At 45.5% G+C, this 22,775-nt stretch overlaps 1 protein-coding gene across 1 annotated transcript; it reads left to right on the plus strand.

Moving 5' to 3' along the window:
- Nucleotides 1-1,035: 1,035 nt before the first annotated feature.
- LOC123148979 (peroxidase 39) lies at nt 1,036-7,449 on the plus strand. The gene is made up of 4 exons (XM_044568515.1): nt 1,036-1,336; nt 1,424-1,618; nt 1,717-1,879; nt 6,801-7,449. The coding sequence occupies exons 1-4, from the start codon at nt 1,121-1,123 to the stop codon at nt 7,223-7,225; spliced, it is 999 nt and encodes a 332-aa protein (XP_044424450.1). The 5' UTR covers nt 1,036-1,120; the 3' UTR covers nt 7,226-7,449.
- The last annotated feature ends 15,326 nt before the right edge of the window (nt 7,450-22,775 follow it).

Consider the following 22,775-nt stretch of genomic DNA (forward strand, 5'->3'; position numbering starts at 1 on the left):
CCTGGAGAAGAACGCTCTCAAAACAATAACATCAACAAGGTCACTGCCAGGCACAGCCAATTAAGGCCGAATCTTGGGCTTTCATCCTGAAAGCTAAGACTATGTACTCCGCCTGTGCTGCCGGCCCTACTCGCCGCTGCCGCTGCCACGAGTCACGAGTCACCAAGCAAAGTCCTCATCGGCGCGAAGACTCAATCCGCTATTACAAAACCTCAGACCTCAGCCACCATGACATTCTCTGTCAGTGTCTTCATCATGAAAATCTACATACCAACGTGTCTCATACTGTCAACAGACAATGAAACTTCGTGTCACACCCTCCTGAAGCCACTCGGGCTGAAATAGGGGCGCACATGACCTAATCCGATCCAGAAATCTACAGGCGTCAAGCATCCAATGAAGATCTCAAACGGAGCATTCCGGAACTTGTTAATGGCTAGATCCATGAAGGTCAGCAACTGGTAGAACACCATCTTAAAGCAAAAAGAACCAAAGGACTGCGCCACCCGCCGGCTCCCAACAGCAGGCCGGAGAACTCAGTGGGCACCACCGCCACCACCCGCGCCACGCGGAGATGAGTAGCTAAGCCGCACCGAGCCCCCTGAACCAGACGCCGTGCCACCCTCGCGGCCACAACGACAGTTGTGGTGGCCGGAAAAATCCGAAGCCGCCGCCCAAGCGCCCATCTCCACCGTAAGAACCATGTCGTCCAGGGCCGTCATGGAGCTCCAGCCGGAGATCCCGCAAGATGAGAGGGATGGGCCCCCCGCCGTCATCAGTCGCGCGAGGAGGATGAGGACCCGCCATCGCCGCCAGCTTCACGGACTTAGACAGGAGGCGTCCTTCGGCAGCGGCTAGGGAGGAGGATCGGAGGAGGAAGGGGCGGCGGCGCGCTCGTGGGATCCGCCCTAGTCGGCCCTCCTGGGAGCGACCCGGAGGCGATCCCTTTTTTTGGCTGCGGCTCACGGCTGTGATAGGTGCGGGTGCGTATAAAAGCAATCCATCCGTCGGTCCAAAACCCGCGGCTCACAAGTCAGAACAGAACATTGCACGGCATCGCTCCCGCGCCACCCGAGAGCATTGTGCTAGCTAGTGAGGGAGGAAGCTAGTGTTGGTGGCAATGGCGGGGGCACCTTTGGTTTTGGTGATGCTCGTGGCCGCGGTTGGTGTCGTCGCGGCGGAGCGGGGCGGCGGGAAGCTGCGGCAGGGGTACTACGAGCAGAGCTGCCCGCGGGCGGAGCAGATCGTGAAGGACTACGTTGAGCGGCAGGTACCCCTGGAGCCCTCCGTCGCCGCCACTCTCATCCGCACCCACTTCCACGACTGCTTCGTCAGGGTACGTACGCACGCTCTTTCGTCAGGTGCACCGTCCACGGCGCGTGTTTGTGATGAGTCGTGAACGATCGGAGTGGCACCGGTGCAGGGGTGCGACGCGTCGGTGCTGCTGAACGCGACGACCGGCGGCGGGGAGGCGGAGAAGGACGCGGCGCCCAACCTGACGCTGCGCGGCTTCGACTTCCTGGACCACGTCAAGGCTCTGGTCGAGCAGGAGTGCCCCGGCGTCGTCTCTTGCGCCGACGTCCTCGCGCTCGCATCACGCGACGCCGTCGGAGTCATCGTAAGTGCCCTGATTTCCTATTCTCCCGCACACACACAGCATACACGTCCGGACACACGCGCCTCGGCGGCTGATCGACGATGAGGGAAAAAATGCAGGGCGGGCCGTTCTGGCGTGTGCCGACGGGGCGGCGAGACGGCAGGGTGTCGATCAAGCAGGAGGCGCTGGACCAGCTCCCGGCGCCCACCATGAACTTCACCGACCTCCTCGCCTCCTTCCGCGCCAAGGGCCTCGGCGTCGCCGACCTCGTCTGGCTCTCAGGTAACCGTTACAACTAATTATAAAAAGATTAATTACTACTCCCTCTATTTCAATGGGATGTATATTGGCACGTTTTTGTGTTTCTTCGCTCAATTCAGCATTTCAGCTCGCATATAGTTCATATTGAATTATTCAAGACATCTTTTTTTTCTGAACGGAGGAAATTATTCAGAACGTCTTTTATTTCTGAACAGAGGGAGCACTAAGTATCAGTAGCCGAGTTCATGGCATGTCGATTACATTTAGCTACATGTCAGTCAGCTGAATTTCGAATTCGGGATAGTCGGTTTTGAATGAAGGAAGAAGGAAGGACCTCATCGGAGAGAAGGAATGGGCTTGCCGTCATCACCCCATTATCAATCTTAGGATTTAGGGTGAGGGCGGTGGTTGACAGCGGTGGTGGGGCTTCGCCGGAGAAAAAACTCGACACGGGGGAGCCTAGAGGGACGGCTGGGGCGGCGGAAGACGGCGATGGGGCTGGTTCAAGGGAGGGCGGGGCGGTGAGGCAGTCGCAGGAGGGCCGCCGGCCGTGGGCGGCGGGGTTTGGTGGTTAGGGCTGGGTTGGATCAATGGGTGAAAAAGAAAGGAAGAAGAGAAACCATGTCTGTATGAGGTTGAAGACGATTAGCGTCCGTTGGATCTTGATCGAATGGTTGATACAGGAGAAGGCGAATCGACTAAACGTTTTCTTCTTTTCAGGCGATTGACCCGTAGCCGGTCCCTATCGATTCTTGGCACCGACACATGCACGGTGATGGTGATGTGGAGCTTACTAGTGACGCATAAGCACTCCATCACAGATTGGTTGGACATACACGCGATTGACCTGGCTATCGATTATTGGCACTGACACATGCACGTTGATGGTTATGTGGAGCTTACTAGTGACGCACAAGCACTCCATCACAGATGGGTTAGACATGAGTATATAGCAAAAAACTACCACATTACGGGCTATCGTTCCAAAAAGCTATTGCTTTTTTTAATTTTTCAAAAAACTACCACAAAAGTGATGGGCTGTTCCAAAAAACACTAATGATCAGTTGATTAAAATTTAAGTATATTTATGACAGCTAGGGCCCATCTGTTATGGCCACCTGGCAATAGATCTAACGCCGCCGGTCAAACAGTTTCTTTGACTGTTACCTTACATGGGGGGCCCACATGTAAGCTCCTCTCTCCCCCCCTCCCTTGATCTCTCTTCCCTCCCCTGATCTCTATCTCCCGCGGGAACTCTCTCTCCCTCCCGCAAGTCGCACGCCATGGCCGGAGCCTCCCTCGTGCCCGAGTCCGGCGGGATCTGCCGCGGCATCTCGGGGGGCACCCACACCTCCAGCCCTCCTCTCGCCTTCTCTCCCTGCTCCATGGACGAGCGCCTCGAGCCACCTCCCTGTGGACATGGACGACGGCGCCGCCGCTCTCCTCTGGCTGATCTCGCACGGGGCAAGGCCAGAGTCGTGGGGCCGTTGCCGGTGCGAGGTCAAAGCCTAGGCGTTGGGGCTCCACGCCGGACCGAGCCACGAAAGAGCATGGCGGCCGTCGTCGGAGAAGAAGACCGGCTCCTCCGCTCGATTCCTCGCACGGGAGGTCGATGACAAGCCGGGAGTGGAGCCATCAGTAGCAGGACGTCGTCGGGTGCGCTCCTCATCATGTATCAGGTGGCGGGGAGTAGAGCCAGCACCAGGACGTCACCGGCCACCTACTGACCGGCGAGCACCACCACCGCAGGGACCCGATTGCTTTTTCCATAAAAGCTACAGGGACTTGATTGCTTAAAAATGTTTTTGCATGGACCAGATTGCCTTTATTCAAAACTTACAAGGACCAGATTGCTTTTTTACTTTTTTTTACAGAGACAGGCATGTGAGCTCCACCTATCATAACAGTCAATCTAACGGTCAAAACTAACGGTGTGGACTTTTATGCCACGTTAGACCTGACGGGTGGGCCAGACATGTCATAATCCCGGTTAAAACTTAACAGCTCGGTCACTTGGGTTTTTTGGAACAGCCCACCACTTTTGTGGTAGTTTTCTGAAAGATTAAAAAAACGGTAGTTTTTTGGAATGATAGCTGTAATGTGGTAGTTTTTTGCTATATACTCGGTTAGACATATAGTTGAGTGAGTAGTGAGAAACTGAAAGTCTCTTCCTCTTGCCAGCTCATTTGAGCTCATGATGAATAGTAAAATTCAAAAATATTGAAAACAAATTCAAAAGGTTCTAAGTTTTTTTTGGCGAACTTTGACGAATTTTTTAAGTGTCTCCAAAGTTTCATCATGAAATGACAGTCGTGGCAAAAAATAAATCAACACTCTAAAATGCTTTCGAAAATAGCACTTTTGAAACATCATGTTTTTTGCCATGACTTCCATGAATATCATTCGATAATGAAATTTTGTGACCACTCAAAACATTTGTCAATGTTTGCCACAAAACAAATTCATACTTTTTATTATTACTACCTCCATTCCATAAAGTAGTGTGTATATATTTTTTTGAAAAGTCAAACTTTACAAATTTTTGACCAAATTTATAGAGAAAACTATTTATATCTATAATACCAAATATTTAAAATATGAAACTAAATTTTATGATGAATCTAATGGTATATGTTTGGCATTTTAGATGCAAATATTTTTCTCCATAAACTTGGTGAAAAATTTTGAGATTATCTTTTCAAAAAATCTATATGCATTATATTATGAAATGAAGGGAGTAATATTTTTGGATTTTACTATTCACCCGATCGAGCTCATTGCAGTCTGAGCTCAGAATTACCACACACTAAGTTCGGAACAAAGTCCTTTGCTAGATTCGTGCTTTTTTTAATCAATACATCTGGTAGCTAGCTAGCCGGTAGCTACCAGAGGGAGTGCGAGGTTATGGTGCACGGGCAACATGGTGCCTTTTTTGCAAAACAAATAAAACCATATTTACAAGTTTAAACATAATTAGAAAAACAAAATCTGTGGAAACATGTATGTGTTCACTACACATCCATGAATTTCTTTTCTGGGAAAAATGTTATTTGCAAGCTGTACTTAAAAAAATTCTGGCCCAAAAACAAAAAAAAGGTCCAATTTCATATTTGTCTTTTCTTTGTACGCCACATTTGAAAGTAAAATGTGATGAAATGTGTGTGTGTGTGTGTGTGTGTGTGTGTGTGTGTGTGTGTGTGTGTTTACATTTTTTTTTTACGTTGTAGAGTTACTTTTTTGGAAAAGGGCCGGGCACCATGATAGCCGTGCACCGTTTGCAATATTCGCTACCAGAGGCTCCTACTTATTACTACCCAGTTCCCACATAACATATTTACATGACAGGACGACCATTGATGGTGTTGTTGCGGTGAAAATTGATAAATATGGCCCTTTTCTTAAACTTTGGCACAAAATGAACCCAATTCATAAAATGGCCCACTCTTGCATAACGCCCAAGGCTAGGGCGTCATTGCTAGATAGCATGGCGCCTGAGCCCATTTTGTGATTTTTTTTTGGATTGGGTTCATTTTTTTGCTAAATTTTTAAAAAAGGCCAGATGTGTGCATTTTCACGTTGTTGTTTCCTGAAACAGATGTGTCCAAGATAAAAAGAAAACACAAGTGAACCACAAGCCTGGCCGGCTATGTGCAGTTCTACAAAAGCACCAATAGTACTACGTACCTGTGTTCTATATATAGTTAGAACGTACTGCCTCTAGATTTTTTTTAGATCAAAAATTGCAAATTTTGATTTATTTGATGAGCATATTATTTACATCTAGAATACCGAATTCATACCTTTAGATACAACCATGACATCGTATTTTCATATTTTTTAATATGTGGTATTATAGATATTGGTAATTTTATCTCTATACTTGATCAAACTTTATAAAATTTGGCTTTTGGAAAAAGCTATAAGCACTAGATTGTAGAACAGAGGAAATATATGTTAGTGGTTTAAAATTTTGGACGATGTTGATCAGTGGAAGAAGGCGGCGGCAGCCTCGGTGAGTGCGCCGGACCGGCGTGTGACCCAGTCCCGATATGTGGCTAGGATGGGGCATCCGGCATTAGATGTTAGGATTTGATGCGATGTCTGTTTGGTATTAGGCTCGGACATTTGGCACCACTGCATCAAGGGGGTAGGAGTAGCGACAGATGTTGCCTAGATGGTGGCTTCAGGCTTACTGATGTACTACTTTGTAATATCTTTTGTGCTTAATAATTAATAAAGTGGCCGTATGCATTGTCCAGATGCAGGCCAGGGGTGCATCCTCTTTTTCTAAAAAAAAGCAGACAGACTAATAACAATACACATTGTAGCTCAGCTAGCTCCACGGATTTTATATTTGTTGCACTGCACGGTCATGGATGTTGACACGCGAAGTCGCTAACTACTGGAGTACATATATTTAGCTTGGAACTTTGGGGCATGATCGTAATAAAATGTGAAATGTGTTGGCGATATGTTCATGAACGACATGTAAACAATAGCGGTATAGAGTGTACAAGTACACATGAACCCACAAAGACATCTCGGACTCAACTCTGTCACTGTCTGTTAAGTTTTTAGTTACAAACTTAGGTCATTGATTCACATGTATTCATATATAGTAAACATTAATGGGCAACTTGTGATGATTTAGAGACCTGTACGCTACTATCTGTCTGCTAAGAGCATCTACAGACGGTCGGTCCCTTCAAATCCTCCTCAAACGTTCGGTGATAAAAAATAAGTTGCGTGTGTTCTTTAAACTGACACACATCTAATGCAGTTTAGCTAGCTTTAGTACATTCCTGGACATCCTCAAGATTTCCTTGGAAACTTCACAGTCCTACATATGCCATAGCATTGTCGTATTACTGAACTTTGCAGTTTGCACTTGTTATGTTGTGTTCACCATCTAACCTGAGCATCATGTACCGATACCACTCAGGGGCGCACACCATCGGCATCTCGCACTGCAACTCCTTCAGCGAGCGGCTATACAACTTCACCGGCCGCAGTGGGCCAGGCGACGCAGACCCATCGTTGGACGCCGAGTATGCAGCCAACCTCCGTCGAACCAATTGCACCACTCCCACGGATAACACCACCATCGTGGAGATGGACCCTGGGAGCTTCCTCACCTTTGACCTCAGCTACTACCACGGCCTGCTCAAGTACCAGGGACTCTTCCAGTCCGATGCCGCGCTCATCACCGACGACGCGGCGAGGGCTGACGTCGAGAGCGTGGCCAAGGGCCCGCCAGAGGTGTTCTTCCAGGTGTTCGCGCGGTCCATGATGAGAATGGGCATGATAGAAGTCAAGACCGGCAGTGACGGAGAGATCAGGCGGCATTGTGCCGTTGTCAACAACTAGTGGCATGTCATGCGTCCTTGGTGGCACATGGACGCGTGATTGTGTTTGTATGTTTAGTTACATTTTCTTTTCCATTTTTGTGTATGGGTTTTGCTTATTGTATCTCTTTTATAAGGTGTTTTTTAGTTCTAGTCAGGCGTGCAGGGGGAAGAACAATCTAGGCATCTGGCGGCCGGCTCAAGTTCGTCGCCTAGCTCATCACGAAGAATCACTCACCTTCGTCATTTTTGTTTCCTGGCCTCGCTTGGCATGTAAGGTTTATAGGTGTAAACAACCCAAATACCAGGCCAAAACTGGCGAAGGAGGAAAATAATGACAATCTAAGCACACGATTAAGAGAAAAAAAAGCTCTGTAAAAATGAGACCTGAGAATGAGCCGCTCTCGTGACGCTAGCTGCGACACCGCCGCCGCTTAGCTCCGCCTCCCGAGCTCCACCTTTCCATGGCCTCGTCCTCCCCCCTGCAACCTCACCCCCGCAGTCCCCTCCCCAGCCACCGACCCCCCTTACCTCCCCCCCGGTCCTAGTTCCCCTGCAGATCCAGATCCAGGAATGTTGGTTGTTGGTGTTGGGGTTGGAGATGGGGTGTCTCTCTCGCGTTCCCAGGGATGTCCTGGGCTCCTCCCTCGGCTCATGCTGCCACCCCCTCTTTCTCGGCTCCCTTTGGATTTCACGCCGTAGGTAGGGGTCGATGTCTCGCATGCGTCAAGGGAGCAGGTGTGGGTGGAGATTGGGGAGTAGGGTCGCCCAAGGTTCGAGAAGCTGCCTGCCCCGCCCCGCAAGGAGTCCGACCGCTCCCTCGCATTCTAGCAGAGAGCTTACGGACTGTGCTTACGGTGCTTGGCGGAGGAATGAAGGAATTATGCCCTAGAGGCAATAATAAAGTTGTTATTTTATATTTCCTTATTCATGATAAATGTTTATTATTCATGCTAGAATTGTGTTGATCGCAAACCTTAATACATGTGTGATTACATAGACAAACACTGTGTCTCTAGTAAGCCTCTACTTGACTAGCTCGTTGATCAAAGATGGTTAAAGTTTCCTAACCATGGACATGAGGTCATTTGATAACGGGATCACATCATTAGGAGAATGATGTGATGGACATGACCTATCCGTTAGCTTAGTATATTGATCGTTCAGTTTTATTGCTATTGCTTTCTTCATGTCAAATACATATTCCTTGGACTATGATATTATGCAACTCCCGGATACCAGAGGAACACCTTGTGTGCTATCAAATGTCACAACGTAACTGGGTGATTGTAAAGATGCTCTATAGGTATCTCTGAAGGTGTTTGTTGGGTTGGCATAGATCAAGATTAGGATTTTTCACTCCGAGTATCGGAGATGTATCTCTGGCCTTCTCGGTAATGCACATCATAAGAAGCTTTGCAAGCAAAGTGAATAATGATTTAGTTACAAGGTGATGTATTACGGAACGAGTAAAGAGACTTGCCAGTAACGAGATTGAACTAGGTATGTGATACCGACGATCGAATCTCGGGCAAGTAACATACCGATGACAAAGGGAATAACGTATGTTGTCATAATGGTTCGACCGATAAAGATCTTCGTAGAATATGTAGGAGCCAATATGAGCATCCAGGTTCCGCTATTGGTTATTGACCGAAGAGGTGTCTCGGTCATGTCTACATAGTTCTCGAACCCGTAGGGTCCGCACGCTTAACGTTTGATGACGATTTAATATTATATGAGCTATGTGATTTGGTGACTGAATGTTTTTCGGAGTCCCATATAAGATCACGGACATGACGAGGAGTCTCGAAATGGTCGAGAGGTAAAGATTGATATATAGGATGATAGTATTCAGACACCGAAAGTGCTTCGAAATGTATCTGGTATTTATCGGAGTACCGGGGGGGGGGGGTTACCGGAACCCCCGGGGGGAGATATGGGCCATATGGGCCATAAGAGAGGAGCACACCAGCCCACAAGGGGTGGCCTGCCCCCCTTAGACAGGAGGCCGAACTGGAGAAGGAATAAAGGGGGTTCGCCCCCACCCCCCATTTCCTTTCTCTCTTCCCCTTCCCTTTTCTCTCCGATGAAATATGGTAAGGGGGGCAGGCCTACTTGGGGCGCCCCATGGCTGCCTCTCCTTCCCTCCCACCTATATATATGTGGGCAGGGGGCGCCTAGAACACACGACAACAATCGTTAGCCATGTGCGGCGCCCCCCTCCACAGTTTACACCCCGGTCATAGTTTTGCGGTGCTTAGGCGAAGCCCTGCGAGAAACACTTCATCATCACCATCACCACGCCGCCGTGCTGACGGAACTCATCTACTTCCTCGACACCTTGCTGGGTCAAGAAGGCGAGGGACGTCATCGCGCTGAACGTGTGCTGAACTCGGAGGTGTCTTACGTTTGGTGCTTGATTGGTCGGAGCTAGAAGAAGTTCGACTACATCAACTGCGTTGTCAAACGCTTCCGCTTTCGGTCTACGAGGGTACGTAGACACACTCTCCCCCTCTCGTTGCTACGCATCTCCTAGATAGATCTTGCTTGAGTATAGGGATTTTTTTGAAATTGCATGCTACATTTTTCAACAACGACCACTTCGTCGCCGGCTGCCGCGGGCCTGTCACCTGCCTGGCCTGCGGCCTCCCTGGCCATCGCGAGCGTCAATGTCCGGACCGCCTTCCTGCCACTCAAGGTCGTCCCTGGTGCTCCCGGTCGCCATCGGCTGCTCCTCTCCTCTCCAGCCGCCCGCCCCAAGCTTCTCCACAATGGTTGCAGTGCTCTCGGGCCTCCGTTGTTGCCCTTCCAGTAGCAATCGAGCAGGAGGCTCCTGATCGCATTCACAGTGATCCCAGCAAGGCCTCCGCTGGTTTGGAGATGTTGCAACCTCTCTTAGCTGAGCAGGCAGAGGCTGTGAGAGCTGGGCTCCAAGTCTTCACTGCCTCTCGTTTGGAGGAGATGGTCCAGGTCCAACTTCAGCCCCTTCGTGACATGGTGACCGCTTTGTAGGTTTGGAAGGCTCTGGTCGAGGGCTTGTTGGAGCGTATGGAAGAGGTCGTTGGCAGCTTAGCTTCTTCGTAGGCCATGTTTCGATCTCCTAAGTGTCCTGTTCGAAGGGTTGTTGAGAGTGATGTTGGTTGTAAGGATGGCTTGAAGCTCGATGTAGCTGGTTGCCCAACTAAGCCCCGGTGTGGGTGTGAGGAACTGGTGCCTCTCACTGCCGGTGGTGGTAAGGATATCATTGAAGCCGTTTTGGCCGGTTGCTCAGGTAGCTCTGCCAATTAGCTTGGATGTGGAGGTGCCTCCCTTGGCCTCCTCTCCGGATATGCAAGCTTCAGGTGATGCTAGCATCATGATGTCTTCTGAGCCCAAAGAGCCGCTTGGTGGCATTGGCGTGCCTCAAGCCCAACATCTTTTACCTTGCTGGATGAGTTCCTGAGCAGTTTCAGTTGCACTACGCTGCATTCCTTGCTCCAAGCATCAATTCTTGTGCAAGGTGATGGGGGCTATACTTCCTGTTCCAAGAGGCGCAGTGGGGGCTCAGATAAGAAGAACCAAAATTGCAACATCGCTGCTGCGAAGCACACTGAATATAGGTTGGCAGAGGCTTATGAAGATTTGCCGAACGCCACAACATCTAAGAAAGCCACCAAGGAGGATGTGGAAGATAAGATACAATCTTACCTGCGGATGTACAAGAAGCCGCTCACACCGATGGCGATGCAGACTATTCGGGTGTTGGTAGAGGTTAATGTTTGATCGCTCTTCTCAGGAGGTTAGGCGCGAGTGTTCATGTTGTGCGCATGTCCTTGAGGTTGAATTGGTTGGGTATGAGGTGCTAACGATCGTCTTGGGCCTAGGTACCCTTGTATCTGGCTCAGACGATGTTCCTTGATTGATGAGGGTGTGTGTGTGGTCTTTGCCGGTTTTCCGTAATTAACCATGTCTTGTCTGGTTTTTAGGTCTGGTTTTCCTCATTATAACTGGACCAACTCTCTTCTTCTTAACTGCAATGCGGGAGCTCCCCGCCATCTGATGAGGTTTCGTCAAAAAAAATTATGCTGGCATTGGATGGAAAAACGACAATCCAAGTGTGCCCTAATGATGTCGAAGTGACCGGATTTTCACTATATCAGCTGGACAACCTCACACACGAGGTGCCACCAGCAGAAAACTAAAAACGACGCCAAATCCATGAACACTACTCGACCAGCAAACGTAAACACCATCAGAGAGAAATAGAGTTAAGCCTACAGGCAACATGGCTCTGACCACTTATTACTAACAGGAAACTCTAAACTATCAGAAATTCATACTCCATCCGTTTCAAAATAACTGAAGTTTTACTATTGCCAAACCTTTTTAAGTTTGACCAAGTCTATATAAAATTATATTAACACCTACAAAACCGAAATTAGTTCATTATATTCATTGCTACATATGTTTTCATGTTATATATATTTGATATCACAGATTTTTCTAAAGACTTGGTATCATATGAAAATCTTAAAACTTCACTTATTTTGGAACTGTGGGAGTACATTGTTTTTCTTCTCCTCAATATTTTCCCAACTTGTATCTCCTTTCAATCTCCATCAGCCACTCCTACCCCAACATCATTTACCTGAAGGATCGCAGGTCTCCAGCCGAGAAGTGACCCACCTAGCCTTGACAGATATTCGCTTGCACAAATCTAGTTGCTTTCCCATTTGCGAGTAGTCTGCATGCCGCTGCCGTTGGGAGACTACCTTGTCTCCCGACTCATATAGGAAATAGCCTGGTGTAAATCATTTTTAACACCCTCTCTTCTTCTAATTATTGAAAGGCAGCGCTCCTACCAGTTTCTTAGGAAAAAAACATATTATAGGGTTACACGAGTATATAAAGGAGCTAGCCTACAAATCTAACCTACCCTAACACGACTCGGATGATTGTTCCAGTCCAAGATGTACATGGACTCTCCATCGTGGTTAATTCCAACAAACAAGCAGCAAAACTCTTCAGAGGTGAATGCTACTAATATTATATCACAACTGACAGGTATCATTCGTAGGGCAGCAAAATGTCCCGAGAGAAAGGCAGAACAGCCCATATTATCACATGTATTTGATATCCATCTATTGTGGACTTTGTGAACCTGCTATATGTTGAAAACTGAACCGAAATTTTTGCAATATCCATCTATATTCATGTCTTTGTTTCTGCCGTAGTTTGGTCTAGTGTTGTCTACAAAGTTATGTCGTTGTGCAACAACTTCGGATGAAGTGTGATGAATGAATAAGTGAGATCTGAATTCGTGTCTAATTCGTGTCAGAATCATCGTAATGATGATGTTTTATTCGACACTAGTAGAAAAAGGGTCATTTGTCCCGGTTCGTAAGGGCTTTTTGTCCCGGTTTGGGAACCGGGAGTAAAAGGTCGTTACTAATGCCCTTGGCCTTTAGTCCCGGTTCTTACACGAATCGGGATAGATGGGCCTCCACGTGGCCGGTGCGGCGAGCCCAGGCAGAAGGCCCTTTGTTCCCCAGGCAATAGGCATCCACGCGTCAGCTGTTCAGGGGCTAGGGTTTTTATTTTTTTCTGAAGGGGGGGGGGGGTTGGGGGTTTTGTATGGTTAATTAAGGTGTTTCATATATTGTGTTAGGTAGCTAATTAATTAATAGAGAGAAGTGTCCTCTCTTATCTCCGTGCTTGGTCGACGCTACATACTATACGTATAGAGAGCACTCGACACGCTAGCTAGTAAGCAAAAATGAAGGAAACAGAAGATCGTCATGAACATATGCACACACAGAGAAGTGATATCGACCTCTCCTTCTCCGAGAGATTGGTCGAACAACAAGTTTTCGTATATCTATCTGACGCTACTGGCTACATATATACAATATAAGATCTCTTACAGTATAATCCCCTAACTATATATGAACACAGGGTCCACATAGTATTCTCCGTCTTTATCGATCACGTGGTCAAGAAAGAATGCCGCCAATTCCTCTTGAATTCCTCGCATGCGATCTGGTGCTAGGAGTTCATCCCGCATCCGAAACATCTAATTTGAAGAAGGGGGTCAATACATATATATGAATGAATGAAACTCAACACAAAAGATGGTAAATAAAGTTAAATTCTGAATATTATTGCTTACACAATTCATATTGTTTTTTAGTGTAGCCCCGCTCACAGGTCGTATGGCGGATGGACTCGCAAATGTAGTATCCACAGTAATTATTACCGGCTTCCTGCCACAACCATTTTACAAGAAATAGAGGTCAATCAAACTGATAAGCAAGCATGCTAAAATGGTATTGATGAAACTAACACTTGAATCACTAGGAGATGCGTGGAACATGCTAGTAGTACTTACTTTCAGGTGTTTAAATTCCAGTTTCTTCGGCAGTCTCGGAGCTTTCAAGGTGAATTTTTTCCAAACCCTGCCAGACAAAGAAAACAATTACTTGATATCAGGAAGTGAACAAAGTTGCCGATATGGTGCGATAATGATCGGTTTAACTTACTTCTCGAGAATTTCAGTCATGTCCACATACTCTTTGGGATCTTTTTGTCTTGAGTCTAAGACAGTTACTAGTCCCTGCTCGAGCTTAATCTCTAAGAGAATATAGTGGAACCTGCGCACGCATGCATAACTCATCAATTACATTACTATAACCTCGACTAATAAGGGAAATCGAATATGCACAAGAAAGTAACACTCACTTGAAGTTGTAAGGAAAGAGTATTATAGCTTTGTTTTGATTTAATACCAACGATCGTAGCAAGTTGGCCTTGGTTTCTTTTTTCTTAAATTCAACCGAAAATGCATCTATGATATTTGTGTTAATGAACCCAATATCACCGATTTGTCTTTTCTTCAATTCGGCGATCTTCAATCTCCATAATATAGTGAGGATAATTATAAATACATGCAATAAAAGAGCTGACCTATATATACAGACTTAATAATAGAAGTAGTACTTACAGACAGTAGCAAGTGACCGTTAATTTATCGAGGGCCCTCTGATTGAAAAACTGGAAGAACTCCTCAAATGGAACATTCAACAGATCAGTTCCAACGAGGTCATGCTCCTCTTTAACTCTCAGCGTCAAAGTATTCCTCCCCCCAGACTCTCTGCAGGTTTTCATGTACCAATCATGGAATCTTCACATCATGTTGTTAGAGACCTTTCATCTTTGACGAGAGGCTTCCCGTACTCGTATCTGTGTTCTTCCACCTCCAAGAATTCATAATGTACATCATCGGGCAGGTAATCATCAAGATTGTTATAACCGGGCACCATCCTCGAATCGTTAGCGACGATATCGTTAGACACCTTGAGCGGGGGGAACGATTGGTTCGCTTGTTCGCCTAGCTGGGCAATTTTTTTTCCAGCTCGTCGTTCCGCTAACCTTTGATCACTGACAGTACTTCCCAACCGCTCCGCTTCGATAAATGACCTTTTAATAATGCACTCATAGTTGCCTTTCGGCGGAGACTTAGGTGGTTTCTTCAGGGCTTCCAGAGTGCGCTTCGCTTTCACCGGATCTACCTTCTCCTCCGGAGGTGGATGTTTCTTTACTTTCACCCCTTCAAAGAAGTTCCTCACTTCATGTCGCGCGATCTTCTCGTTTTCCTCCGGGGTCATCTCGTATGGTAACTTCTCTGGAGTCTTCAAAGAAGGACCGAATCTGTATTGCCTCCCGCCTCTGGATGTACTGCCAGACGCCGGAGTAGACGGAGCGGCTGCGGCTGTCTTCTTTCCTTGCTTATGAGGAGGAGGACTACGACGCGCCGGAGCAGCCGGGGTGGCGGCGGGTCTCTTCCGCCCTTGCTGGCGAGGCGGAGAAGGAGGAGGCTGGTGGCTGCTCGGGCGCGCCGGCGCATGCGGAGAAGGAGGCGGAGTGCCGCCACGCGCCGGAGAAGGAGGCTGAGTGTCCTGTTCACTCGCCGGAGGAGGAGGCGGTGGAGGAGGCGGAGTGCCCTGACTCGCCGGAGGAGGAGGAGGAGGCGGAGGCGTCCAGTTCGGAAGGTTGATGAGCTCCTTCCGCCATAGGCATGTAATCTTCAGACAAGAACCCAGCCGAGTCTCCCCGTCACCCGTAGGGTGGTCAAGCTGGAGGTCCTCAAATCCTTCTGTGATTTCATCCACCATCACCCTAGCATATCCTTCTGAAATCGGCCGGCAGTGAAAAGTTGCGCCAGGTTCAGGAGGTGCAGCAGAGCCAACAGCCGCCTTGACTTTAAATTCCATCCAGTGGGTCATAAGGTGGCAATTCTGAGACTCCGTGATAGCATCCACGGGGTAGCTAGCAGGAGCCGTGAAGACAGGCTCCTGAAGCAGCTCCATGGAAGCCACGCTGCTTCTCCGCTGCGATGGCGGGGTAGCTTCGGGTGTAGCAGCTTCGGCAGGTCGCATGCTGCGGGCCTCGTCTTGTTCCTCTAGTGCTTGTACCTTTGCATGCATCGCCTGTAGTTGGGTCAACTCCTTTTTCTTCTTCCTCTCCCGGCGTTTGTAACCTCCTGCATCGGGAAATCCAGCCTTCCACGAAAGGGAGCATGGCATGCCTCGGGTCTGTCCGGGGTGCTCAGGATTCCCGAGGGCCTCCGTGAGCTCGTCGTTCTCTCTGTCCGGAACGAACGTCCCTTGCTGCGCCTTTTCGATATACTCCTGAAGCTTCTCGATGGGTGTGTTCAGCTGCTCGTTGGTCCAAATGCACTTCCCTATTACAGGGTCCAATTTTCCCCCAACCCCGAAGAACCAAGTCCTGCAACGGTCTGGCCAGTGTCGCATCTCTGGTTCGATCCCTTTATCAATGAGGTCATTCCCAGCCTTGTCCCACAACGGTCGGGCTTTCAGGTAGCCACCTGACCCCGTGCGATGGTGATGCTTATTCTTTGCAGCATTTTTCTTGTTTGTCGCTGACATATTCGCTGCTCTCTCAGATTTCTTTTTGGTGACAAATTCGGGCCACTGATCTTTGATCTTCTCAAATCGGCCGATGAATTCTGAAGTCTTGTCTTGGTCGACAAACGATGATTTCAGATCATTCTTCCACCTCCTAAATAGCTCAGCCATCTTTTTAAGAGCATAAGCCTTGATCATTGGCTTTTTAACTGGATTCTCCGGATCCTCCTCTGGCGGGAAGGTGAAATTTTCCTGCAGCGCGGTCCAAAGATGAGCTTTCTTCCTATCGCTAACATAAGACACCTGAGAGTCTTTGTCCTTAGGCTTCAACCATTGCTCGATGCTGATTGGGATCATGTCCCTAACTAGAACCCCGCACTGAGCATTAATTTTTTGCTTGGTCCGGAGGGGTTCAATCGGTTGGCCAGCGCGATCAATTTCGATGATCGTGTACCTTTCATCCGCGCGCAACTTTCTCTTCGGGCCTCGTCTCGTTACCGAAGTGTTGCTTGATCCGGAGGGCTAGAAAAGAAGAAAAAGAAGAGAGTTAATATGTGTACATACCAAAAACAATTAATGCATCAATTACCTATTGTCGGCACATGCTTAATTAATTAATATATATACCTGGCCGGACTCCGTTCGGTCACCAGAGCCGTCATCACGGTGTCCTTCCCCCTCCATTCGGTCACCGGAGCCGTCATCACGGTGTCCTTCCTCCTCCATTGTTTGATCATCGTCGTAGCCTGCTTCTTCATCCTGTCTTTCCAGACCATTGATGCATTTGTCGTTGAGAAGCGACAAGACGGCATCACTTTTGTGTGCGATTATCTCCCCCAACACCGCTTCTGTTGCTTCGTCTTGGGGGTGCGGGTCCATAGTTTCTGCAAATATTTACAACATGACAATTATTATTCAAACATGACATATGGATATATTAGTGGCAAACGTAGAACTAGCTAGCTAAGAACAATAAGGAATCATATTAGTGGCCTGGCCTCGACGCTCCTCTAGGGTTTTGGGTGGCCTCGGTAACGCTTCAAGGGTTTGAGGTGGCCTCAACAATGCTTCAAGGGTTCGGGGTGGCCTCGACGACAACGCTCTTTTAACTTGCTAAATTTGGGTGGCCTCAAGAGAGTTTGTCGACCGGGTAGGGGCGCGGCGGGAGGGGGTAGGAGACCGACATCGCTTTTTTCTAGGGTTTGGGTGTCCTCGAGAGTTTTGGTCGAGCGAGAGGGCCGGGGGGTGCTCCCGACGTCCCCCCTCACTTTAACAAAGAACTACCTTAAAAAAAGACTTGCTTCGTCGCGGGTGCTCGATCGGTGCGACGTGGACTCGGTGGAAACACTTTATGAAAATGCGGTGGTGGTCGGGCCGGGTAGTTTTCTTTTCCTTCTTCATTTTTCCTTTGTTTTTTCTTATATGTTTGTTTTCGTTTTCATTCTACATTTTCGTACATATCAAAAAATAAAGTTTCTATACAGAAGTGCACAATTTTTATGAACAAATTACAACATCTAATTTAACTATACATCTAAATAAATATAACTACACATCTAAAATTTTTCTAATCTTTAAACTAAACTAAACATAAACCAAAATAATATAACTACACATCCATCCATACATACATACACATACATATACATCTACATTATATATGGAAAAAATTCTAACTTTTGCATATTCATTTATGAACAAATTACAACAACTCAATTAACTACACATCTAAACTACACATCTAAATTAACTACACATCTAAATTAGGAAAATTCATATGAGCTCACTAAGGGGGCGGCGATCGACGAGGAGGCAGGGCACGGGGGCGACGGTGAGGGGCGCGGCGACGACGACGGTGAGGGGCGTGGCGACAGGCGATGAGGAGGCAGGGGGCGACGACGGTAAGGGGCACCGCGACGGGCGACGAGGAGGCAGGGGGCGGGTGAGGGGCGCGGCGACGGGCGACGGGGAGGCAGGGGGCGCGGGGCGGCAACGGCGTCTGGGTGGCGCGGGACAGCATCGGGGCGACGCGGGACGGCGTCGGAGGCAGGGCGACGACGGCGACGGCGAAGTGCAGAGGGGCAGCCTGGCGGCGTCGTTGGGGCGAGGAAGACGAACTGAATGAAGAATTTCACAAGTGCTAGTTATATAGACGAAGCATTGGTCCCGGTTCGTGACATCAACCGGGACGAATGCGACCTTTAGTACCGGTTGGTGCCACCAACCGGGACCAAAGGCCTTGTGCTGCCGGCGTCGAAAGTTTAGTCCCACCTCGCTAGTTGAAAGATCTCGAGAGTGGTTTATAAGCGCTGCTGCGCCCATCCTCTCGAGCTCCTCTCAACTGCAGGCTTTCGGGCCTAATCTGTCACTTGTGTTTGTGGGCCTGCTGGGCCAACTGCGGGCCTGAATCCTGGCACAATGGGGTTTCTAGTCATATTCAGGCCGTTGTGGCCCAGTAGGTGGCATTTTTTTCTAGTTTTTTGTTTTGTTTTTTGCATTATTTATTTTCTTTTCTTTTTTGCTTTATTTCTTTAATTTTTTTTGCTCTAGGGTCACTAAAATTATAGACTTTCTGTTAGTGCCATTAATTTTCAAATTTGAATTCTTTTAAATTGGTGTGAATTACTAGTTTGTGAATAAGTTTACTAAAAAATAGATTTTTGAGTGATTCTTTTTCCAGCTATTTAACATTATTGTGTTTTATCATTATATTAACTTTGGTAATTTTTAGGTAATTTTAAATCTCTGTTTTAATCAAGAACAGATTTTGTTATTTTAGTTTTCTAATAAAGTTTTTAACAAAAAAATTTCTTTATGAAAATTATTTTTTCCATTAATGTTTTGAACAGAAAATACTTTGATAATTTTAGTTGCATAAATTTTATATAATTTTAGTTTAAAAAATATTAGAGGTTTATAAAAACTTTTTAGTTGATTTCTTTTGCTATTAGAGTTTTATAAAAACTTTTTAGTTGATTTCTTTTGCTATTAGAGTTTTATAAAAATTTTTAGTTTATTGTTTTTTCTATTGAAGAATATTATAGTTTTGTTTTAGTTGATCATAAAATTATATTATAATTGATTATTTTAAGTTCATTATTTTTGCTATTAGTTCATTCTTTTTGCACTGAATGACCCTAAAATTGAAAAACACTACAAATGAACTCTGAAAATGTTGAAAGTTGGCATGGTATCATCATTTCACCCACATCGCATGTGCATAAAAGTTGAGAGGGTTACGGCACAAACTAGATGCACTTTGTGTACAAAACAGACAATCTCTTTCGAAGTATAAGAGTTTGATACGGAAACTCATCTGTTACAAAGGGATTTCATTTTTTAAAACTTATTTGAACTCCAGACTTTTTGTGTGTTCAAAATGCACCATTCAAAGCCACATCATCAATTTTCAACCATTTCTAACTTCATTTGTTATTTTTCATTTATTTATTGATTTTTTTGAGCTGAATGACCTTGAAATTGAAAATCACTACAAATGAACTCTAAAAAGATTGAAAGTTGGCATGGTATCATAATTTCACCCACATAGAATGTGCTAAAAAGTTGAGAGGGTTACAGCAAAACACTACAAGAAATATGCTCAATTGTGACCTTCTGGCAGTGATCGTGGAAGAAATTGTCATAAATCTATGACCATTTCGATCCAATTGGTCGTGGCCTGTTTAGGAGAGTCGAAACCATAAACCATAGTGACTATTTTGGTTAAAAAGGTCGTAATTGCCTTACACAAAATGGTCATAAGCAGACAACAGTGGTCGATAACCTTATTTCTAACTGATTACGACCAATCTAGATGGTCATGGTGTTGTAACATGGATGACTGGATCTCCACATCATCAATTTTACCTATGTGTCGTGTCATTTTTGCTTATGATTCGGTTGTAGCGTCAGTTCGTCCATGGATTGACTTGTTGACTAAAATGGGTCTACATTTACAGACGGGGCCAACTAACACAGTAGAAATGACATGTGGGACCCGTCCCACAAAGGTGAATAAAGCAGAAAAAGGCAAAAAATTTACTTTGCCTCATAGGTTTATATGCACCCATTGTCTAAATACATATTTTAAAAAGTTAAAAAAATTCGAGAAAAAATCCAGCATGTAAATCCGGACACTATATGTGTGTGCACCAAATTTCGATGAAAAATGTCATTTTTTGTGGCTTGTGTGAAAAAGACAATTTTCGATGGTTGATTACAGCTATTAATATTCACAAGCCATTTGTAATCGTTCTTACACATGCAAAAATAATGCCCTTGTTCACCGAAATTTTATGTGCGAACATAGGATGTCCAGATGTATACACGAGATTTTTTCTATACATATTTCATAATAGGTGTATCTACATCTAAGATCGAAAATGCCACTCAAAGAAAAAAGGACCCGTCCCACAAAGGTGAATAAAGCAAGAAAGAAAGGCCACTGCGCCAAAACGCCACTCTCAAAGAAGAAAAAGGACCCGTCCCACAAAGGTGAATAAAGCAAAAAAGAAACCACACCACGTGATTCGAACTAGCTACCAGTCGAGTTCCCCTAAGGAGACAAACCACCACACCATAACAAAGACACTGGTACATTCTCGCTCGTAACCTATTTAGGCCCGTTCGGATACTATCCGCTCTACCCCAGCATCTCCCGAAGCGGACGGAGCGCCAACAATATTGCTGGGAGCGGCTCAGACCGCGCTCCTCGCGCGGAGCTGAGTTAGCAGACGAGAGAGATTCCGAACACGCCCTTAATGGGTAGTGTCGAGTGGGCTTGGGCCTTTGGTGGGACAAGGGCACCTTTTTTTCTTTTATATTTTTCGTTTGCCGAGTGGGCCAAGTACTAGGCCGCGGCTCGTTTTTTGGTCTGTTTTTTGTTCGTTCATTCTTTTTTTACTTTTGTTTATTATTTATACTTCCAATTATATATATATATATATATTGAAAAACAAACTTCACATAAAATGTTTGAAAAAATGTTAACCAATCATTTGAAAATCTTACATGTGTATAAAGAAAATGATTACCATATGTACAAAAAAGATACAATGTGTGTGGAAAAAGTTGATCATGTACTTAAAAATGTTAATCGAGCATTTAAAAAATGTTAAACAATTACATAATAACATAAATCAAGCATTTGAAAATGTTAAAATGTGTAAATAAAAAATATTAACAATGTATTAAAAATATTAATCTTGTATTTAAAAAATATTTAAATGTTCTATAAAAAATGTTGACTATGTATTAAAAAAGTTCTAACCAAGCACTTGAAATTGTTAATTGTGAGGTAGCTATAGTTAAAAATTGATCCAGTTACTCCTAAATCGGCAGAAATTTGTCAATTTGACGAGATGTGGATGGAAAGCTATTAACGTGCGACCATTTGGTTACTTTGACATAAAATATGGTCTAATATTTTTGAAAAATTGAATGGTGCTATTTTGCAACAAATATTTGGTAGTTTCTTAAAAAACAGTTTTTCGCACTCGCGAAATGAAAAATGAACTTTTTGTGCAAAAAGAAAATGAAAACACCCTTTGGCAACATTGGTTCAGGAAATTGTACTTGGTTTAGCAAAATAAATGTTATGAACAATCTTAATTGTTCCACATGTTCTGAATTTAGTCAGTGTTATTTCATTTTTGGTTGTCTTCTCTACTTAGAAGAAGTGATAAATATCTATAGTTAGAACAACTTTATTCACATTAATTCTTTGATCTAACAATTTCCTCATATATGATTTCAACAAATATATACCCCCCCCCCCCGTTCCATAATAAGTGTCGTGTCTGCAGTTCATTGAGATCCGGACATGTTGTTTTTATAGTTTCTCTTGCATGATGAGCTATATGCCTCTTGTCTTTGCCAAGGTCGGCTTGCCTGGATGAGCATGCATGGATATGATTTTGATTAATAAAGATTTAGGATACAATTGAAATTATATTCATGTTGATCTATTACTGCGAATGACTGTATCAACCATGGAATAGAACGACCCGTTTCTGTTTTTGAATTCCAAAGTATCTTTACATCGAGCTATTGAAATTCTATAAAAAACAAATCTTTCTCAAAACTGATGTAGGAAAAATTTCTATCGACTTACACTTTCCATATTCAAATGTTGTTACTTGTTTTTTACTTTAGATTCTGAACTATATGCCGCTTAAGATAGCATTTGTTTGTACTTTCCAAGGAGTAACAAGAAACAAGTTGCAACCGAGCCCTTCCAATATGGATTCATCTAGGACATCCCGCCACCATATGCACGTCTTATGGTTGTTGCCAAAACTCCTAGTGAATTTGAAATAGGCCATGGACATGGATCACCAAAGTGAAAAGAATGCCACCGAGATTCAATCATAAACCGCAACGTTGCTAGAGTTTTTGGTATAATGCCAATTCTTTGTCCTCTATATAGCTATTCTTGCATTGATGCATGCATGAAAAAATATTTTAGTATTACCAATGATTTTGTATGTAAATTAAATTGCTAGCCCGTGCAGCAGTGATGACCACTAGCTTAATTTTCATTGGTTACTCATTTGTGACACGGATCGATGATGTGGCGAACATCCGGCCATCCATGCCCAGGAAACCCACATCCATCCATCGTCCATCCAGCTATATTCGGATAAATAAAGCTATCCATCCATCCAC

The sequence above is a fragment of the Triticum aestivum genome, chromosome 7A (assembly GCF_018294505.1).
Source record: "Triticum aestivum cultivar Chinese Spring chromosome 7A, IWGSC CS RefSeq v2.1, whole genome shotgun sequence".
NCBI classification, from domain to species: domain Eukaryota; kingdom Viridiplantae; phylum Streptophyta; class Magnoliopsida; order Poales; family Poaceae; genus Triticum; species Triticum aestivum.

Bases quoted from the DNA above. Each gene is read 5' to 3' on its own strand.
- LOC123148979 (XM_044568515.1), top strand. From the start codon at position 1,121: ATGGCGGGGGCACCTTTGGTTTTGGTGATGCTCGTGGCCGCGGTTGGT. The intron at 1,337-1,423 runs GTACGTACGCAC...GCACCGGTGCAG, and splicing joins TCCACGACTGCTTCGTCAGG to GGGTGCGACGCGTCGGTGCT. The intron at 1,619-1,716 runs GTAAGTGCCCTG...GAAAAAATGCAG, and splicing joins GCGACGCCGTCGGAGTCATC to GGCGGGCCGTTCTGGCGTGT.